Source organism: Neoarius graeffei, chromosome 21 (genome assembly GCF_027579695.1).
Source record: "Neoarius graeffei isolate fNeoGra1 chromosome 21, fNeoGra1.pri, whole genome shotgun sequence".
Taxonomy (NCBI): domain Eukaryota; kingdom Metazoa; phylum Chordata; class Actinopteri; order Siluriformes; family Ariidae; genus Neoarius; species Neoarius graeffei.
In genome coordinates this window covers 4,086,140-4,107,574 of record NC_083589.1, presented here as the reverse complement: position 1 = coordinate 4,107,574, position 21,435 = coordinate 4,086,140, and the positions used below count along the sequence as shown (strand labels likewise).

At 45.0% G+C, this 21,435-nt stretch overlaps 1 protein-coding gene across 6 annotated transcripts in view; it reads left to right on the top strand.

The window, feature by feature from the left end:
* Positions 1–19,085, top strand: part of ppp1r12a (protein phosphatase 1, regulatory subunit 12A) — a 161,833-nt gene extending 142,748 nt beyond the window's left edge. For 2 of the 6 annotated variants that reach the window (XM_060903791.1, XM_060903788.1), the window contains 13 exons: positions 1,147–1,260; positions 3,443–3,565; positions 3,659–3,749; positions 3,869–4,051; positions 4,814–4,982; positions 6,351–6,466; positions 6,583–6,648; positions 6,854–6,870; positions 6,973–7,081; positions 7,448–7,552; positions 9,053–9,100; positions 9,872–9,922; positions 17,378–19,085. In XM_060903791.1, coding sequence (XP_060759774.1) covers positions 1,147–1,260; positions 3,443–3,565; positions 3,659–3,749; positions 3,869–4,051; positions 4,814–4,982; positions 6,351–6,466; positions 6,583–6,648; positions 6,854–6,870; positions 6,973–7,081; positions 7,448–7,552; positions 9,053–9,100; positions 9,872–9,922; positions 17,378–17,464 — 1,279 coding nt within the window. In that variant the 3' untranslated portion in view covers positions 17,465–19,085. Of the gene's footprint in view, positions 1–1,146; positions 1,261–3,442; positions 3,566–3,658; positions 3,750–3,868; positions 4,052–4,813; positions 4,983–6,350; positions 6,467–6,582; positions 6,649–6,853; positions 6,871–6,972; positions 7,082–7,447; positions 7,568–9,052; positions 9,101–9,871; positions 9,923–17,377 lie in introns of all 6 variants that reach the window. The other 4 variants (XM_060903790.1, XM_060903786.1, XM_060903789.1 and 1 more) reach the window with 3 other exon arrangements.
* Positions 19,086–21,435: the final 2,350 nt, after the last annotated feature.

Here is a 21,435-nt window from a genome sequence, read left to right as displayed (position 1 = left end):
GAAGGGGCATATTGCAAGGGCAGCGGGAAGCGGAGGAAGGGGGATACTGCAAGGGCAGCGGAGGAGGGGGGATACTGCAAGGGCAGCGGAGGAGGGGGGATACTGCAAGGGCAGCGGAGGAGGGGGGATACTGCAAGGGCAGCGGGAAGTGGAAGGGGGGATACTGCAAGGGCAGCGGGAAGTGGAAGGGGGGGATACTGCAAGGGCAGCGGGAAGTGGAAGGGGGGGATACTGCAAGGGCAGTGGAGGAGGGGGGATACTGCAAGGGCAGCGGAGGAGGGGGGATACTGCAAGGGCAGCGGAGGAGGGGGGATACTGCAAGGGCAGCGGAGGAGAGGGAGGGGAAGAAATGTTGTAAGGGCGGTGGGGGGGGGATGCCGTAAGGGCGGTGGGGGGGGGATGCCGTAAGGGCGGTGGGGGGGGGGATGCCGTAAGGGCGGTGGGGGGGGGAATTGGAAAGGGGGTGGGAAATGCTGTAAGGGCAGCGGGAAGGGGAATTGGAAAAGAGGGGGGGATGCTGTAAGGACAGCAGGAAGTGGAGTGGGGTGCCAGTAGGGAAGTGGAAGGGGGGGGGGAGGACCCGGCAGGGCAGTATGAAGGGGAATTGAGGGGGGGTAGGGCAGTGGAAGGGGGGTATTAGATGGAAAAGGGAGTTCTACTGTGATGTTGGCAGGACAAGGGACCCAAATGGGCTGCTGTGAGGCCATAATGTGTGCCATTTCACAATGTAGGCTTTAATAAGGTGCTAATAAACACTGTGTGCTGTAACTGCATCTTTTGGTGAAGTCCAAATTAAAGTGGACTCTAAGCCAAAACTCTTGATTATTTGTGAGGCCCAGTCACAGAAAGAGGGTCTGTCAAGAGTTAAACATGACAGCCATGGACAGCTGGATGGAAATACACACTACTGAATACACACTACTGTTACACACACACACACACACACACACACACACACTGCATCATGTGGCTCCTGCTGTGGTTTTTGTGTGTACGTTTGGAGAAGATTAAATGTTGATGGCTGTGAGTTGCATTATTTGTGACAGTATCTTAAGTGTCGTTAATGTTTTAGTTGACATTTGTTAAAATAAGAAATGGGTGGGGGATAAATGTGTCTTGATTGCATTAAGTTAATTCTGTGTGTAGCGGATCGTTTGGAAGGAGGCAAGACGACGCTGTGAGCTCCACTGTTACCACGACGACAAGCTCCACCTCCACTACCACTATTACCTCACCTACAGGACACCGCAGTGTGTCCAGGTACACACACACACGCCCCTACATGCATTGATTTGATTTGTCCTTGTTTGGAATTTGTATCTTTACCCAGTATCTTTAGTGAGGAGATTGCAGTTTGTCTATATTTTTATCATCAGATGAGTCAGTCATCCTTGGTGTGTATATTATCACTCTGTATTTAAGCGAGCATGCTATCTCTGTCCAGCTCATTCCTAACCTATTTTGACAGGCTTTCGAACAAAATGTAGAGATGAGATGAGGATAAAATACAAAGATGATAAATATACATCGGCTGTCCATCACTAGCGATGATGACTGCTTCATTAGGATGCACAGAAACGCAGATGGGCCACGAGGCCTGCAGTAGCCGCACGAACGGCCCGGCTCATCCGTCACAGAATGTCTGGCCTCGTGAGCTGTCGCATACTATTCTCCTCTCCTAATGGAGCGCCTTGCACATGAGGTAAGACAAACGATGTTGCGCCCCCATCGTGTTGTCTCTCTGGACCTCCAGACCTGATGCCAAGTGGTGCACAAAAGTGCCACAGACCTGACGGGTATGGAAGTTGCCCCGCAGTGACAACTGCCTTGCCGAGTGATGCCATCCATTGGCCATTTGAGTGGCTCTTCCACGTGCCATCTAGTGGTGTGGCATTGACCCTGTTGGGTTCATCTGCCACACTGCACTGAAAAGTGCCCTGCTGCCAGCACCTTATTGGTGATGTACTGTTTTAACCCATAGCTGGAACCCAGGCAGGTGCTACCACTCCGGGTCAGAGCGGACCTGGGAGCAACGGTGATTAAGGGGTAACTCCACTTTCCCCAGTACTCAAGTCCTCTCGGACCTGAGACTCCCCGCCAGTTCCAGTTTAAAGTCAAACCCAGGACTAGATAAATATATACACACACTGGAAGGATTAGCACATGCTGTGCTTAGGAGGTACTCTTCTCCCTCCCCCATTGAGTCATTTTATGATATGTGGGTGTGCCTAAATCTAAATCAGCTGTGCCATGACTTATGCATGCGCAAATCTTGAATTTGGTTTGACCATGAAAGCATTTGCACTTAACTGGACTAAAACCTGGATAAATGGCGCCCAGTGTGCACAGACGACGCATCACAGCCCATGTGGGGGAAAAAAACAACTATGTCCTCTAATATGCTTGCAGTATAGTGATGGTAAGCTTCACAGCGGTGTAAAAGTTCACGATGCAGTTCTGATTAAATGAGTGCGCACTGGATAGAGTTCGGGATGAACTCTGGGCCGTGTCATTTATAATATCTTTGCGTCGGGAAAGTCTGAATTATTAATATATAATTATTAATAGAGGCCTTGTGCCTCTCTTCTGTGCTGCTGTCATGCCCCTTTTCCACCAAAGCAGTTCCAGGGCTGGTTCGGGGCCAGTGCTTAGTTTGGAACCGGGTTTTCTGTTTCCACTGACAAAGACCTGGCTCTGGGGCCAGAAAAACCGGTTCCAGGCTAGCACCAACTCTCTGCTGGGCCAGAGGAAAGAACCGCTTACGTCAGCGGGGGGCGGAGTTGTTAAGACCAACAACAATAATAAGACCGCGAAAGGTCGCCATTTTTAAGCGACGAGAAGCCACAGCTGCACAAACGCGAAGTCATCCATTATTGTTGTTGCTGTTGCTGCTTCTTCCGTGTTGTTTTTGCTTCGATATTCACGCCAAGGTTTATGCAAACGTAGCGACGTAACTGACGTATACAGCGACATAATGACGTGGCTTCCCTTAGCACCGCGAGCTATGGAAAAGCAAACTGGTTCTCAGCTGGCTCGCAACGAGTTGTGAACCAGCACTGGCCCCGAACCAGCCCTGGAACTGATTTGGTGGAAAAGGGGTATGAGTGGCCTGTTCTCGTCAAGTTTCTCGGCCAAGTCTTGCGCAACTTGGAAGTCTCAGATTCTCACGGAGGAGGAGGAAGAGCCATCACATTCATTTGCATACCATCGTTATTCTTTTGCATTGCAATTGGGGTGAATCATGCAGTATCACATTGGTAGCTCCTTCAGATGTATATTTAACGTATCAGATGGTTGGCACCACAGCGAGATGAACATCCCTAACGCACTACCATTTTTCTACCAGAGAGCGTGACGTTCCAGAATCATACGCTGTACCTTTCTGCTTTGAATGGTGTTTTTGAAGAAAGAACATGGAGGAGTGTTGTGTGTTTGTCGGTAGGTATTGGTCCGAGGATGGTGTTGAGAAAGAGAAGGAGTCGGCGACTGTAATCCCCACCATTAACACTGCAGGCACCACCACCACCACACACACTACTGCAGGAGACGGCAGAGAGAGACGCAGGTATGCTCAGAAAGAGACGCTTCTGCTTTGTTGCTAATAAAAAATACTGAACCAGAATTTTATTAAATGATTATGACTGTGACGTGTGTGTAGATCATACCTCACTCCTGTACGTGATGAAGAGTCCGAGTCTCAGAGGAAAGCTCGATCTCGACAGGCTCGACAGTCCAGAAGGTCCACACAGGTACTCCTCTGTCTCAGCACCTCTTTCTGTGACTCACTATATTTGACCGGTCACGTAGTTCTGTATTTACCGGTACCTGCTGTATGTTCACCGGCTCACTTTTGATCTTTTTTTTTCAGGGCGTGACCTTAACTGACCTCCAGGAGGCGGAGAAGACCATGGGACGCAATCGTCCGACCCGTTCCCGAGAGGAGGAGAAGGAAAAGGAAGAGAAGGAAAAGCAGGACAAAGAGAAGCAGGAGGAGAAGAAGGAGGTGGAGACGAAGGAGGACGACTATCGATCACGCTATCGCTTCGACGAGGTGAGGACGAGCGGTCGTCGAGAGCGGCGTTTGTTTTCGAAATGGGTCCAGAGGTGCCGGGACTGTTGCAAGAAATGAATATTCAAAAATATGCAAATAGGGAACAAACTCATGGCACGCCGATCTGTTTCCTGTAAACTGCTCTTACTTTGGCGACACGTGCATCATTTCTATACTGGAACCTGCTCGGCTGTTGAATTTTATGACCCCGTCCGAATTGTTCGTCACTTATTCAGCACTAAACTGTTTTCTTAATTATTGTCACAACCACTTTTCATACATTTTACAATGTATTATAGTGTGGTGAATTAACTTGCTTAGGGTTATTGGACAGAAGTATAAAGTAACGGTGGTCTCTCACTGGGCTGCGACTAGTTGGACACACGACAATTGCGATAAAATATCCGAATTGGCGACAATTTTCACTTGGAATCACGCTGAATCGATATTCGCGTATTTTATCGCAATTGTGTCGCAGCCCAGTGAGATACGCTCGCACTTCCTTTCTCACAGAAGCTGACTCGAGAAGGCTTCGTGACGGCTTTGCGGCTATTTTGAGAGAAATTTTGTCGCACGAATTTTTTGAACACGTTCAAAATTTCAGCGACGAAGGAGCGACATTTTGCGAGGAAATTGAGAAGCCCCGCGAATGTTTCAAGACACTTTTGAAACTCTCGCGAATGACGTTTGCAAGCTGTCGCAGCCCAGTGAGATACTGGCTTACACGTGTGTGTGTGTGTGTGTGTGTGTGTGTGTGTGTAGCAGCGTTACCGCACCCCCTCATTGAGTTCATCCACTTCCACCACTGCGCCGTCGTCCTCGGTCACTTCATCCCTTTATACTTCCTCCTCTTCTTCCTCGCTGAACCGCCCTGACAGCCTGAGTGGAATCACGCCCAGCTACAGGAGCTCCTCCCGCGACACTGAGAAAGGTAACGCGCTAAAAACACACCTTCAAACCAGGGCTTTGAACCGGTTCAAGGAACGAAAACGAAAACCGGGAACTTTTTCTATTTCACATGGAACAGAAACGAAACTTTATTATTTTTTATGTTCCGGAACAGAAACGCTTATTAAAAATAATGGTAACCGGTTAATACCGGTTTTTATTTCGTTCCTCAAAGTTTCTGTAGCCTACAAATAGTCATTCTTCTCCTGCGCAAGTTTCTATGACCCGCTGGGGTTCACTTCCTGTGTGACGTTCGCTGATTGAATGGAGAGAGCGGGAGGGTGGACTACTATCACGTCTCCATTACTGAGTGTCTGAGCAAAGAAGAGCCTGAACGATGCAACCTCCCTATTGGCTGTTTGTAAAAATGTATCAGTTGTTGCCCTTCCCACGGGAATCATCGCGGGCTCGAGAGACGAGACCTGACGAGTTAGTTCGTTGGTAGCAGAACAAAATGTCTGGACACAAATCGGGTTTTCAGAAAAGGAAAGAAAATAAACGGAGGGTCGAAAATACAAAAAAGGAGGCAGAAAATGCAAAACGAGTTTTAAGGTAGGACAAATGGTTACTTTTCTGAGGCAGCCCGCCGTGGCTGCCTGCAGGCTTATTTATTATAGCCCATTTAGTTAAAATAGTTGATATAAAATGTTTATAGTTATGTGATGGTTGTCCTGATTTAGACTGGGTTTTTTTTTGGCGGGGGTTGCGCGATGTTGCACCCGGGTCCAGATTAGGGCAGAACCGGCCCTGGCTACATTTCAGGTGTAGTTTGTTTTATGTATGTATGTACTTGCATAGATGTGTACTTGGTCTTCCAATATGGCGCCTAACAAAATCTCGCGGCGTGGTGACGTCATGCGGTAGCCCTCTATAGGGCCTGACTAGCCTTTGGTAACACACTAAACGAATTATCTTTCATTTTTGGCACTTTTTCTGTTTGTGTAGATGGGAAGACATACTGAGAATCCAAATCGCCAACATTTGAAATAATAATTGTTTTGAATTATTTCTTGTCTTATTTAATGAAGGTTGTAATAGAATTAGCCTACATTTGGCTTAAGCTGGATGAGACAGAGACATCATTTTATAGCCATTTGTTAAACAGCTGACAGGGAACGTAATTAACCGTTCCGGGAACGAACATTTTTTTGTTCTAACCGGTTCGGGAACGTCTATTTAATGGTGGAACCCAAAACCGGAAACGTTAAAATTCCGTTTCTGTTCGGAACGAACCAATAGGAAAAAAATTCCGGTTCAAAGCCCTGCTTCAAACTAGACCGAATCTGACGGTGTGAAAATTCTAGTTGTGTGATGCGGCTTGTGTATGAGTGGTGTTGGTGTGTGTATTCAGATAAGAAAGAAGAGGAGAAGGAGGGAGAGGATAAAACTCAAGCCCGTTCTATACGTGATCGCAGACGGCCTCGAGAGAAACGCCGCTCTACTGGAGTCCCGTTCTGGACACAAGATGTACAGATACTTTTCATTAATCCACACCCACATACAGTACCTTTACAGAGAAGCACAACATGGAGAAGTGTATTCTGCAAATAGAAATCCACTAAGACTGGACCTGTGTGTTACAGAGCGATGAGAACGACCCGGAACAGCACTCGGACTCGGAGGAAGGAAGCACTAAAGCAGAACCTCAGGTATCATCATCCTGCATTCACTTTGAGGCTGGGGCTCGCCGAGAGCCGGGGCCCGAAAGGCTGGGCCTTAGGCATTACCCGTCTTTGCCATCTGTTATCTTGTATCTGATCGTTTTTAATGTGCGACTGTAGAGACAGAAGTCCTTTGTCCACCCAGATTGTTTTAATTGGTAACCTTCAGTTGTGTTTTTTTGTTCTTCCACAGAGTGAAAGACTCTCGAGGTATGTGACCTTTTAAACACACACACACACAATAGTGACGGGTTCTACCTGCATATTTGTTTGAAACAGTCCGAAAATTCACTTGTGATTTTTTTTCGTCAGAAACGACAGCGTGTCCTCCGGTTCGTCCCTCGCTGATCGTTATGAGCACAGAGAGAGCCGTCGGGCATATTCACGCTTCGACAGAGACGACAACACTGACTACAAGAAGGTACCATAGTTTCTGGGTCCCCCCCGTCAGGTGGGCATGGTTCTCTAGAGAGTCCAGGAAAGGCTTTTAGTGTAGAACAGGAAGTGCGTGTCTGTTTGTGTTTCACTGTAGCAAAGAAATCAGAGGAAAAGAGTTCCTGTGTACAAATTATGGAGACATAAAAGGACCAGAAGGGTGTGGAGGCAGGAAATCCTCAATCTCTCTCTCTCACACACACACACACACACACACACACACAGATCAGGAGGCAGTGCATCATGTACTCACTAGGACCACTGTTCCAGAAGCAAACAGCTAGTTACTGAACTGGGCTTCCCAGAAAATGTGTTTCTATTTGTTTGATGTGTGTGTGTGTGTGTGTTGTAGCTTTATGAACAGATCCAAGCTGAAAATGAGAAGCTGAAGTCTCAGTTACGTGACACGCATCTGGAGCTGGATGACCTGAAGCGGCAGCTGGAGAAGGCCACACAGGTGAGGGGATTACAGGTGAGAGGGTTACAAGTAAGGGGGGGTGTAAAGGTTACAGGTGATGTGGGGGATATGGGTGATTAGGTCAGAGTTGAGGTCACAGGTGATTGGGGTGTGGGGGTCACAGGCGATTAGGTCAGAGTTGAGGTCACAGGTGATTGGGGTCTGGGGTCACAGGTGATTGGGGTGTGGGGGATACAGGGGATACGGGTGATTAGGTCAGAGTTGAGGTTACGGGTGATTGGGGTGTGGGGGATACGGGTGATTAGGTCAGAGTGGGGGTACAGGTGATTGGGGTGTGGGGGATACGGGTGATTAGGTCAGAGTTGAGGTCACAGGTGATTGGGGTGTGGGGGTACAGGTGATTGGGGTGTGGGGGATACGGGTGATTAGGTCAGAGTTGAGGTCACAGGTGATTGGGGTGTGGGGGTACAGGTGATTGGGGTGTGGGGGATACGGGTGATTAGGTCAGAGTTGAGGTCACAGGTGATTGGGGTGTGGGGGGTTATGGGTGATTGGGGTGTGGGGGATACGGGTGATTAGGTCAGAGTTGAGGTCACAGGTGATTGGGGTGTGGGGGTACAGGTGATTGGGGTGTGGGGGATACGGGTGATTAGGTCAGAGTTGAGGTCACAGGTGATTGGGGTGTGGGGGTACAGGTGATTGGGGTGTGGGGGATACGGGTGATTAGGTCAGAGTTGAGGTTACGGGTGATTGGGGTGTGGGGGTTTACGGGTGATTGGGGTGTGGGGGTTTACGGGTGATTGGGGTGTGGGGGTTTACGGGTGATTGGGGTGTGGGGGGTCACGGGTGATTGGGGTGTGGGGGGTCACGGGTGATTGGGGTCACGGGTGATTGGGGTGTGGGTGTTTACGGGTAATTGGGGTGTGGGGGATTACGGGTGATTGGGGTGTGGGTGTTTACGGGTGATTGGGGTGTGGGTGTTTACGGGTGATTGGGGTGTGGGTGATTGGGGTGTGGGGGTTTACGGGTGATTGGGGTGTGGGGGGTCACGGGTGATTGGGGTGTGGGGGGTCACGGGTGATTGGGGTGTGGGTGTTTACGGGTGATTGGGGTGTGGGGGATTACGGGTGATTGGGGTGTGGGGGATTACGGGTGATTGGGGTGTGGGTGTTTACGGGTGATTGGGGTGTGGGGGATTACGGGTGATTGGGGTGTGCGGGGTCACAGGTCAGGGTGTGGTTTTTGTTTTTTGTTTTTCCAAAATTTGCACAAAAAGTGTAAATTCTAAAAGTTTTTAGATGTGTTAAAATTAATTAATATTAAGATTCACATCTGCCCCAAAATAAGTATTTTTCTTGATATTTTCAATCAAAATATTGCAGATGTTTGACACACTTTATTTTACCATTGTGTTTTAAAAGTAAGTAAATAAATACATTTTGTTTTGGTATTCCAATGAATCTACTTTTAAATTTTACCTCACTTTCAAAGAAAATCCTTGACTCGTTACTGGTGAGTTAATGCCGTGTGTGTTTACAGAGACAGGAGCGCTTTGCTGATAGATCACAGCTGGAGATGGAGAAAAGGGTAAACACTTTACACACACATTCTACTGTTTAACACAGTGTGGGTGTGTTTGAGACCATAACTCCTCCCACTGCTTTATATCTGAAGGTTGCTGCCAGGTCTCAGTACCGGCTCGGTGCCATCGGTAACGTCCAAATTAACTTTATCCAGCTCTGCTATTAGCCGATCCACACGCCTGTCACTGCAAAAAAAAAATGGGGCGTGGACATTATCAGCCAATCACAGAAAGCCCTGTGTTACACACGCGTGTGTTTGAGTGGTCACCTTTCCATCTGTGTGTGAAGTTTTGCATTCACTGTGCGTGCGTGGTCATTTAAACACTCGCCACTGTGTGTGAGAGATGGAGTGAAGCACATTTTGCAGTGTGTGTTGTGCGTTAGCTCGTGCAGTTCCCACTGCGAGCTCGGAGCCGTCGCTGAGTGACAGTTTAGTCCGTCATTAAGTGTTTAGGTGAGAGTGTACCTAATAAACTGGACACTCGGTGCTGTTTATTTCTGATGTTTGGCTTTGATTTGTTTCCACACAGCAGCTTGTCGTCCCTCCCCCACCACCTCCTTTTACGTGTGCGAGTGTGCGCACTCATAAATGTTGGTGTTTGCGTGTGACTGTGTGTCTGTGAGTGTACTTGTTTTGTTTCTAATTATGTTAGAGAGTACTTGCATGCGAGTGTGTGTGTGTCTGAGTGTACTTACCTGTGTGCACACTTGCATGAGAATGTGTGTGTGTGTATGCCACATGACACTAAAAAAATAAATAAATGTGTTTTTGCAGGAAAGACGAGCTCTAGAAAGAAAGATCTCTGAGATGGAAGAGGAGCTGAAGGTACTTATCTCTCTCTCTCTCTCTCTCTCTCTCTCTCTCTCTCTCACTGACCAGTATAAACACATGTAACACTCACTTTCTTGAGTGAAGCTAGTTAACTTTATTTTGTTGTTGTGTATACAGTATACATGCGTGTGCGTGTTTCTGTACGATTATAATACAAATAGTGAGTCTCACTTTATATTAATGACAGTAAGTACAGCTGTGTGTGTGTGTGAGTAATGTGGGCGATGTTCCTGATTTCGGTGATGGAGAAATAAAGGTAAAAGGACAGAAATAACAGAACGAGGTCTGAGGGAAGAGAACCGATGTTCCCCGGTGTGTGTGTGGATCAGTGTATATATTTTTAATGCTCTGTGTCTCCATGTAAATTGTTGTGTTTATTGGGGGTCGGAGCGCCGCCGTCTGCTCAACCTTCAGCTCATTTGCATAATATGTGAAACTGACCTTCTTATTGGCTTTTCTTCAAAGTGTCGGTTTCAGAGTCGTCAGCAACTATCCAAACCACGTCGAGATTTGTAAACAGGATGGCCGCCACATGCCAGTCAATCCGAGTGGGCGGGACTTGGTTTAGTCGCAGAGCTGTACGGTGTGAGCAGTTTTGACAAAGTTGAATCGAGTTCAGGACAAAGTTCTGAGGAGTTCTGTGAAGTTTGGGGCGTGGTGACGTTTTAAATTACCGTATTTTCTGGACTATAAGCCGCTGCTTTTTTCCTAGGTTTTGAACCATGCGGCTTATACAAAGGTGTGGCTATTCTGTGGATTTTTCTTCCACCGCTAGGGGCGCTCTAACCGGAAGTAGAATCAAAAATAAGATGGACGAAAAATCAATGCAAAGAAGAATTAGCAGATCTTTAGCAGATAGAACACGCACGACAAATTACTAACCGGTAATTATTTTCAAATCCAGCGAAGATGATTAAAGTGACTTGTGGTTTCAAACACAGGAGAAATGAAGGTAAATAAATACCGGTTATTTTCTCTTGGTTCTGTTCCGTTTTAATCAGCAAAGTTGCTGCCGTGTTAAAAGGCACTGTTCGGAAAGAATCTGTTCAGGTACATACATGTACATTTACAGTACAAAATCGTTCTGTACATGCAGTAAATATCAACATAGATATCTGCGGCTTATAGCCCGGTGCGGCTTGTATATCTTTATTTTTAATTTTTTTTTAAAAATAGAGCGGATGCGGCTTATATACAGGTGCGCTCTATAGTCCAGAAAATACGGTACATTTTGTCAGGCGCCATGATTACAAAACTCACCGCTGTAGTGGGAACGCGTCGCTGTTGCGTGTGGGGGGGGGGGAGAGTTAGTCTGGCTAACGCGACTTCAAAGCTCTGCGAGCATTTGGTCTGGCAAAGATATTAAGCCCAACCGTTTCCCAAAGTGCGTGGTTGACCCGCCTCCCTGAAATGCCTCAGTTTGCTACTGGACGAAGCTTAAACCAATCACATCACTCTTTCCTCTGACGTATGTGACGCGACGGGGCTAACTGGTAGATTAAACTCTTACCGAAGCCGGTCGGGAGCAAGGCGAAAACGTCCTTCCTTTCAATAAATCCCTCCAGGGCTGCTCTTTGCTCCGTTTTCAGTGAGAACTTACTCCATGTTCGTAATGTTTCTAGTGAATGAAGCGCTTCCGGCATAGATTCTGTAAACAATCTATGGCTTCCGGTCGCAGTTCTACTACGTCAGTGCCTTGAACACGCCTCTACCCAGGGCCGTTGGAGATGCTCAAAGTTGATTGGCTCCTGATTTTTCGGGAGCTTGGAAGAGCTGGAGATAGCCTGCCTGGCCAGACTAAGCTCGCAACAGGCCCTCGTGTTGCGTCACGCTTAGGATGGGCGGGCCCAGGCTAGGGGGGAGTGCCTGGACCCCACACATCACTTCCCTCAGCTCTGATTCCCTTTTTAAAAAAATATTAGACCAAACAAGATACAAAGCTTTTAAAAAACCATCACCAGGACCGTGTGTGTGTGTTGAAAAGAAAGCCACACATGTATTACACACTTGCACATCTCTTTGATCTCCTGTTCTTTCCTCTTTCATGTTGTTACCACTTGTTTCTGTTGCTCTAATCTCTCTCTCTCCTTTCTTTTTTGTTTTTACCCTACTAATCTTTTTTTAATCTCCTTTTCCTCCTCCTTTACTCATTTCTCTTCTCTTCTTTTCTTTCTATCTCCTGTTTCCCCCCCGTCGTGTGTAGAACCTTCCGGAGATAAAGCAGGTTCAGGCTCTGAGGCAGTATAACGAGCGATTGCAGGCGGAGAACAGAGCTCTGGCCCGCGTTCTCTACAAACTGCCCGCGGCTGATCTTTAAGCCCCTCCTACTCCATTTACATGTCCCGTTTTGGCTCCGCCCTCTCCTGTAGACAGGCAGGTGCTGCCTGCTGTTGCTCCGCCCCCTTTTCAGAATTTCCCTGCATTTCTGAAAGCGAGCGTCACAGTGCAGTGATATTATTACTGAGAAATCTCTCGCAGTTCATTACGACACGAAAGACTTGAGTATTCCGATTTTTTTCTCCTCCTTTTAAAAAAAACAAAACGTGGTAATGAATACACAGTTCACTTTCTGACGCTTTAAGTGGCTAGCTGTCAGAGCGCACGTTCTTTAGCTCTTATTAATGCTCCTGTTTTTTACATTAATTATTTAACATTTGTAAATGATTGTCCTGGGTACGAGAGACATGATGATGATGATAAATTGTCACAATATTCTTTGATGAGATATTATGATATTTTTTGTACACTTTTTTGAAAAGTAGTCATAAAATAATTACAGACTGAATGGAAGAACTGAAAAAAAAACCCACCACAAAATGATCTATATTTTAATGGAAGATTTTTGTTTTTTCAGTTTTCTTTTTTTATAAATGCTAATGTTTAAAAAAAAATCCAAATACTTTGTTATAATGTTTTAAAAACTATAGCTGTATAATTTATTTGAAATGAAGCTCTCGTGCTGGCGGCGTATTAAAGGCGTATGTGGCGGTGATGAAGGCGACCGTGGAGCTGTTCAGTGCTGTTGGTGTTTATTTTTGCGTTTTGGAGACAGATGGTCAAGTTTTATTTGCCGGTTTCTCAGTAATAAGTCCGAGTGCCGCTGATTTGAGTCTCGAGTGTGTTGCTGTGACGTAGAGCTCCGTTTGGACTCGACTGGCTTCCTGCATGAACTGATCTTTCAGCTCTTCACTCATCTCAGAGTTTTATACTTTCAATAATCCTGCGCTCCCCCACCCCGGTTCTGGTTCTGTTGCCTGAGGTTTGACTGGACTGCATGGCTTCTGAATACGGCACTCCTGCATCCACACACACTTCTATTGATCCACCTATATACATACAGTTATAATAAAGTTCCCAAGATGGGTATTTATTTATTTATTTAAAATGCAATTAAATCAGAGAATTCTGAAAATATTTGAAAGAAATGCAGAGTTCCCTTAATTGCTTTTTGTCATTAAAGAAACTTTTAATAAAATAAAGCCATGTCAAAAATGAAGAAAGAGCTGAGCCAAAAGGCGAAGCTCTCAATTTACCGGTCGATCTACGTTCCGACTCTCACCTATGGTCATGAGCTTTGGGTGATGACCGAAAGAACAAGATTGCGGATACAAGTGGCCGAAATGAGTTTCCTTCGCAGGGTGGCTGGGCGCTCCCTTAGAGATAGGGTGAGAAGCACAGTCACTCGGGAGGAGCTCGGAGTAGAGCCGCTGCTCCTCCACATCGAGAGGAACCAGCTGAGGTGGCTCGGGCATCTTTTTCGGATGCCTCCTGGATGCCTCCCTGGGGAGGTGTTCCAGGCATGTCCCCCCGGGAGGAGGCCCCGGGGAAGACCCAGGACACGCTGGAGGGACTATGTCTCTCGGCTGGCCTGGGAACGCCTCGGTGTTCTTCCCGAGGAGCTGGCCGAGGTGTCTGGGGAAAGGGAAGTTTGGGCTTCCATGCTTAGACTGCTGCCTCCGCGACCCGGTCCCGGATAAGCGGAAGAAGACGAGACGAGACATGTCAAAAATGGTCTATGAAAGTATGCTTACATTTCAAAAAAAAAAATTATGCTAAATTTTTTAAAATTACATTTAATTTTTTCTTAAAATATTTTATATATGCATAATTATACATTTACAGTTTAGTTCACATTAGCGATGTACCGAATCCTGATTTTTAAGATTCGGCCGATACCGAATCCTACTCCGAACATGAGCTAGTACATTATAATGCAGTGAAAAACATTGCACGTTTCCTTTTCTTAATAGTAAGCTAGAGATACTTTATCCAGAAGGAATATTTTATTTTATTTTAAACTGTAAAAACAGAGGCAATAACTTCTGCCACTATTTTGTATTTGAATAGTCACACTTGGAGAACTTAAAGCTTAGTCATTCAGTGTACAGGCTTTAGTATACTGTCCATCATAAAGAACAAAGAAAAAGAGCAAAAAGTGACATTATTGCTAAAAGAAGAAGGCCTGTCAGGAACAGTGAGCCGTTGCTAAAGTGCTCTTTGTTGAACAAAAAATAACACTACGTTCAGACTGCAACCTGAAACGACCCATATCCGATTTGTTGTGAAATCCGATTTTTTTGTTAGGCCGTTCACATTACCAATTATATGAGACTTGTATGCGATCTCCAATATGAACGGAAAACGACCCAAAAGTGTCCCGCATGCGCAAATTGACACGTAATAAGCACATCTACGTAATACGTAAACAAAAAAAAAGCACACTCTTCAAGTTTGCAAGTAAAGCATGGAGATGAGGCGAGACCTGGCGATGTGGTTTTTGTGGCGGCGGCGGAACTCACGCAATAATCTGATTAATGTGGGCAGCAGACTAATGAGACCGAAGGTGTCAAATTACTGGAAATTTCCAGAACAATCTTATAACCTTGTGTAATACAGGATGATTTAACATCCAGGTCCCTACCAAATCCACCATTAGCTTGATCAATTCTATAAAAGTCTATTTAAATTCTGAAAACTGTACAAATGTTGTTGTTTTCCACCAAAGAGGCGGGATTAGCCAACGCAGAATAGTGACGTTTGTCTCTTGTTGATGACGTGTAGGTGGCATGAATGCGACCTGTCCGGTCAGACTGCAGTCGCATGTGAAAATATCGGATCTGTGTCGTTCAGATTGTCAATAACAAATCGGATCCAGGTCGCATATGGGCAAAAAAAATTGGATATGGGTCGTTTCAGGGTGCAGTCTGAACGGAGTCCTAAAAGTAAAAAAAAAAAAAATCGAATCTCTGCAGATGGAATGCAGCAAAACATGGCACATTTACATTTTAACTCTTGCATACATGTAAGCCTACTTAATTTTCAAACAAAAAGGTGATATTTAATGCTGAATCTGTTTTCCTCAGAAAAGAAAAAACCTTGCTGGGGATCTTGATCATGTTTAATGCTTCCACTCATGGAGCATAAATTATAGGCTGTTTCACGTCAAGTTCAAGCACTTACAACTGTAGGCGTAATTAGATACATTAAACAAAGTGTAGCGCAAAAAACTCGAACATGTCTCCACGTAGGCTATTTTATTAATGACCTAGCTCTATAGCTAGCTTTCACGGAAAATGAACATTTCCTTTTAGAAACGCAAGACGCTCAGCATTAATAGGTGACAGCCGGTCGGTCGCGAGTGTGAGAACGGATCTCTCCAGCGGTGCTGAACAGTCTGTTGGTGGTGCACAGAGGTAAACCTTTGCCGTTTTTGACAGCAGTGGAAACCGCTGCTGATTGGCCTTCCACCACTGAAGAGGATCCTCGGTTAGAGGAATCCGAGGCTCGCTGAAAAAAGCGCTGACCTCCGTTTCAGCGTGACTGGCTCACACTCGGTGTTGTTGCGGAACAGTTCGTCACAAGCACAGTGGAGGCTATCTTCTCCTAAACATTGACGACGTGTGCCACACGTAGGATTCGGTTCGGTCGGCGCTGTAGGGTTCGGCCGAAACCGAACCCCTTTCAAAAGGCCAAGATTCGGCCGAATCCGAAACCGGATCTTGGATTCAGTGCAACCCGAGTTCACATTCCTGGTTTATATTTTTGGCCTTGAGCAGGTGGACTTTATTTATCCGAGTTTATTTTATCTCTGGGTTTATTCGTTTCACTCTGGTCAGTGGGGTGCGTGTGTGTGTGTGTGTTTATGGACTGTTTTATTACCATGTTTCCAGTGTGTAAGATAAACGAGGTGTGTAACTGTGGGACAGAGCCGGACGAATAAAACCCGATTACACCAATAAATCCAGAAATATCCTCACGAACAGAACCTCAGCCGCATGCTGATTGGCTGAGAGCCGAGGCGCGTAGAACTGAGTGACTGGCAGGAGTTAGTGTTAATTATCGCGATCTCGTAATGACTGCGTGTTCCATACTTCTGTCCCTGGGTCTGAAAGGGTGGAGCTTAATATCTGCCAGTCATACGCCAATTACATAATCTAAATCCTCACAAGCTGTTTTTCAGCTCCTGTCTGTTCTGTTTAATCCTGATGGCTTTTGCTGAATATGTATTGCAATTAAATCAGTTAACGCTTTAGAGAGAGGTGTGTGTGTGTGTGAAGGATTTAGCTTTTATTTGCTAATTCTCCAACGCATGGCTCGTGTTTTGGAGTTTTGGCCTGCTGTGAGATGATTCTGTAGCTCAGGATCATGTGACCAACCTGCCCTTGTCGACTTCCTCTCTCCGAATTCAGTCCTCCATCTGAGCTGCTGTACCGTATCGCGGGGGGGCCTCCTCACACACGTCGGCTCGCGAGCTGAGATGGTGCGAGTCGACAAGGGCGCATTGCGAACAGGAACGGAACGTCAACGCGCATGACTTCTTTACGTAGAACGCGTTCCTCAGGCAACATCCGGCGTCGCTTAACCAATCCGTGTGCGCCCCCGACTCCTCCCACTTCCAGCAAGATCAAACAAAACATCCTGGTGCACGGTTCGTTTCCAGACAGATAAAACTGTTAAATAATAATAATAAGTCACAGTGGCTTGGAAAACGGCACCAAAAGGAGAGGTGTAAGAATGAAGGCGAAAAATGAAAGTGTAAAGAGAAGGGGGAACGAATCAGTATGGAATAGACGGGTGATGGAGGACGGGAAGGTAAACGGGGAAGAGGAAAAGTTTATAAGCGGAAAATGTATCTAAATGTGGGATGAGGGGACGAGATGAAAGGAGGAGGGAGTAAAATAGGGAAAAGATGATGGAAAGGGGAGGAAGGAAAAGAAGCGAAATGATGTTTGGAAGAGGAGGAAAGGTGGCGGGAAGGGGGAAAGAAAACAGATGGGGTGATGGAGGGAGGAGTGGATGATGAGGAGTGCTGAGGGAAGAGAGGAAGAGTGTGTGGCTGCACGCTGGTGAGGAACGGGTTGTACGCGTGGAGCGGCGTCACTGAGGCGGACCTGACTGACCAGCGCACGTCTCTAACTTCTGCTCCTTCTTTCTTCTCTTGTTTTTCAGACGTTACCCGACTTGAAGGCAGATAACCAGAGGCTAAAGGACGAGAACGGCGCTCTGATCCGAGTCATTAGTAAACTTTCAAAGTAGAGCAGCGCCCCCTGTGTTCAGCGTAGGGCATTACACGCTGAGAACCCCATTACAGCAAACACGCAACAAAAACACATCCATCCTCCTCTCTCTCTCTCTCTCTACACATCCCCTAACCACTCACTTCCTCCCTCCATGTTTGGTCTGGCTGCTGCAACACACACACACACACACACACACAGTTTACAGGGCGGAGCGACAGCTTTAACCTACACGCCTACGTTTGTACAGAAAAAAGGAAATAAAGAAAGTTTATTGGTGCCACAAACTTTCCTTTATTTTCCTCCTCCTTCCTGTGTAGTGAGTGCATCTCTCTCTCTCTCTCCCTCCTCCTCCCTGTCTCTCGCCCCTTCCTCCTCCTCCCTTTTTTATCCTCTCTTTCATGTCGAAGCCCCGCCCCCTTTTCTCCCTCTGTAGTACTGTTTCTCCACAGCAGATTTCCCAGCATTCAGCAGTGTTGGTGCACGAAACCTGAACCTGATCCCCCTCCTTCCTCCCTCCCTCTCTCTCTCTCTCACACACACACACACACACACACACACCCCTCTGTGTGAGTTCTGGTGGAATGTTGAGCTTTCCCTGAATGTGCAATACGCCTCTGTTCCTTTATAAACATCGCTTAAACCGGCTGTAGGAAGAAAAGTTCTCTCCTTCTCCTTCCTCTCTTTCTTTTGACTTTCTCCTCCCTCCATTTTTCATTTTGTGTGTTTTTCTCCTCCTTCCTCCTCACTTCCTGTCCCCCCCCCACCATGCCGTTAGTAGTGTGTGTAGTGTTCAGGCGGTGGTGTATAATTAATCCTCACGGTGTTTTTAGCAGGTACTGAGTGAAGCTGTATATAAACCTGTACGTATCGTATTTGAGACGAGCACATGGCATGCGTTGACGCTTTTCTCCGTCTGTTACTGTTCGAATATCGCAGCTCCAGCGGACGAAAGTGTGTTTTAAATATTTTGTTTGTTTTTTGTTTTATAGTGCTGTTGAATAACGGTAGTGCCGCCGCCCCTCGTATCGTATTGGGGGAGGGGCTCCAGTGCATCCTTTTTCAGTTTTAAAGAGAAATAAATATTCACCGTAATTGTGACATAAGAATAATATAATACAACTTCACTACTTTTCACACGCGTTGAGTGCTCTTCTTTATTTTATTTTATTTTATTTTATTTCCTCCTCAGTGCTGTTAGTATTAGCCGAGGCGTCATCACTAAAAATGAAAGCCTAGATATCGCTAACCCCAGTCCTTCCTCCCTTTCTTTCTGTCTGTCTTCTTTATTTGAAGTAAAACCCATCCTCCACATGCACTGTCCACGCCATGGCCGGAGTCTCGTGTCCATCTGTTTTACTGAGAGTCAGAGCGAATGAGATTTTATGCATTTCAGTGGCCTTTTAAAATGAAAATGCTGTAGTTTAAAGAGAAGAGCAGGGAAAAGACTCTGTTGGACTCTCCTCTTTGGTTTAGGTTTTAAACTTTTTGTTGGTTTTTATGATTTGTTTTTTCCTTCCTTTTTTTTTTTTTTTATATCCCATCATCATTGTAAAATAGATGTGTGGCTTCCTACATGCGAGCTGTGCTGTGACTACAACCACTGAGAGTTCAAATAAAGTTGTACATTGTAAAAACTCCTCCCAGTCTCGTGGCCGTTTATTTCATAGTTATTCGGCAGATTTTAATCAAACTGTGCACCGAAACCTGCTGAGGAAGTCAGATATAATTTTGCTTTTATATATAAAACAAGCGCAAAATGTAAAAGGCTATTATATATTTTAATTTAATTTTTAACAAATTTTAAAATGTAATATTGCTACTTTATTGCTTTCTATTTTTGTATTGTATTAAACTTTTTTTGAATTTACTCATTTTATCAAACATTTGTTTTTGTAACTTTTTTGAAGTTTCTTGCTTTATTCATTTTAGTTTCCTGTTTATTTCTTTTATTGAACACTCGAGGCTTGATTATATTTATTCATTATTTTTGTCATCTCATACACTTTATGGCGCACTTGAAGTTTGTACTTTTATTTTTCTGCGTTTTACTGTTTTGCTTTGTAATATTTTATGCAGTGTTTATGATGTATTTTGTGCTTGAAATTGGTATTGCATTTATTTTTACATATATGGACACTGCCGAGCGTTTTTAACACTTCAATTTACTCTCCAAAACAAATATCAAAATGCGTCTTTAAAAAAAAAAAGTTTTAAAGAAACGCAGATGGTATTTAATCTCCACTGAGAGGAGCTTCACAGAGAACAGAGCAGTGCTTTTAGGGAAATTCAGGGCTTGATGTGAATTTATTATTTTATCTACATGTTGAAGTTTTAAGATCGGCGGTAGATCAAACCTGCGAGATGCGTGAAGAAGGAAATGTCTCAAAGATGCAAAACCTCGTGTTTTACTAACTAAGAATAATAAAATAACTGAATATTCCACTTATTTAAGAGATTACAGGAACGGTGTTGGTTTACATCTTTATCTTTACACTGACGCTACATTAGCATAGCTAACAATCAAAACTTCGCAGAGTGCTGAAGGGTTATTTATTGAGGGGCGGGCATCTTTACTCCCTTAGGCCACGCCTCCACTGTTTTCCAGAGGTGGACAAAGAACCCAACTTCATGACTTAAAAGTCCAGATCCCACTGGTCAGATGTTACTCCGATACAAGTGAAAGTTGTCCAGTCAAATTTTTACTTAAGTACTGAAGTATTTGCTTTTAAAAATACTTCAGTATTAAAAGTACATTTTCTGTCAGCACATTGTTGTATTATTGCCACAACGCTTACAATACCGAATGCCTCTGAAGCAGCCGACTGGATCTACTGACTGACTAACCTGTAGAATAAACATCTGGTTGAACGTTACAAAATGAAAAACACAACTGAACTGAAAGAGCCGTTGTCAATTATTTTTCTTTAATTGTAACCCTTCTCCCGACCCCCACAAAGCAGCATGGTCGTGTTCTGACCCGGCTCTGGCAGTGTGCGCACACACATGTATGTGTGTGTTAATCAGGACGACAATGGAACAGCTGTAAATGCAGCTTGCTCAGAAAATAAAAACGACGATCCGACCTGATTAAAACCCAGATCCGCACCTCGAGCTTAATAACGGCCCAACAGCAACTCTGCTTTCAGCAAGACAAAAAAAAAATGCAAGACCATCATCTGACATCAAAACAAAAAATTCCAACAATTTGTTGTGACTGACTAGTACAATACTGTCCGTCTCACGCGTGCAAGTGTATGTATTCACGCACATCTGAATCTGCTTGTGCCATCATGGTGGTTTAACGTTAAGCTAGCTAGTCAGCGAAACTCCACCTGACATGCTAGCAAACTCTCTTCAAACTCAAAATCATATCGTGTAGCTAATGTTACTAGAAAATAAAATTTCTGCATTTTTTTTTTGGCAAGATTCTGCTAAAACATACAGTGCCTTGCAAAAGTATTCATACCCCTTGAACTTTTTCACATTTTTCCACCTTACAACCACGAACTTAAAAGTTTTTTATTGAGATTTTATGTGATAGACCAACACAGAGTAGCACATAATTGTGAAGTGAAACGAAAATGATAAATGGTCTTCAAAATTTTAAACAAATAAAAATCTGAAAAATGTGGTGTGCATTAGTATTCAGCCCCCCTGTACTCTGATACCTCTAAATACAATCCAGTGCAATCAATTGCCTTCAGAAGTCATCTAATTAGTTAATAGAGTCCTACTGTGTGTAATTTACTCTCGGCATAAATACACTTGTTCTGTGAAGGCCTCAGTGGTTTGTTAGAGAACACTGAAGAACAAACAGCATCATGAAGACCAAAGAACTCACCAGACAGGTCAGGGATAAAGTTCTGGAGAAGTTTAAAGCAGGGTTAGGTTATAAAAAAATATCCCAAGCTCTGAACATCTCAAGAAGCACTGTTCAATCCATCATTCAAAAATGGAAAAAGTATGGCACAACTGCAAACTTACCAA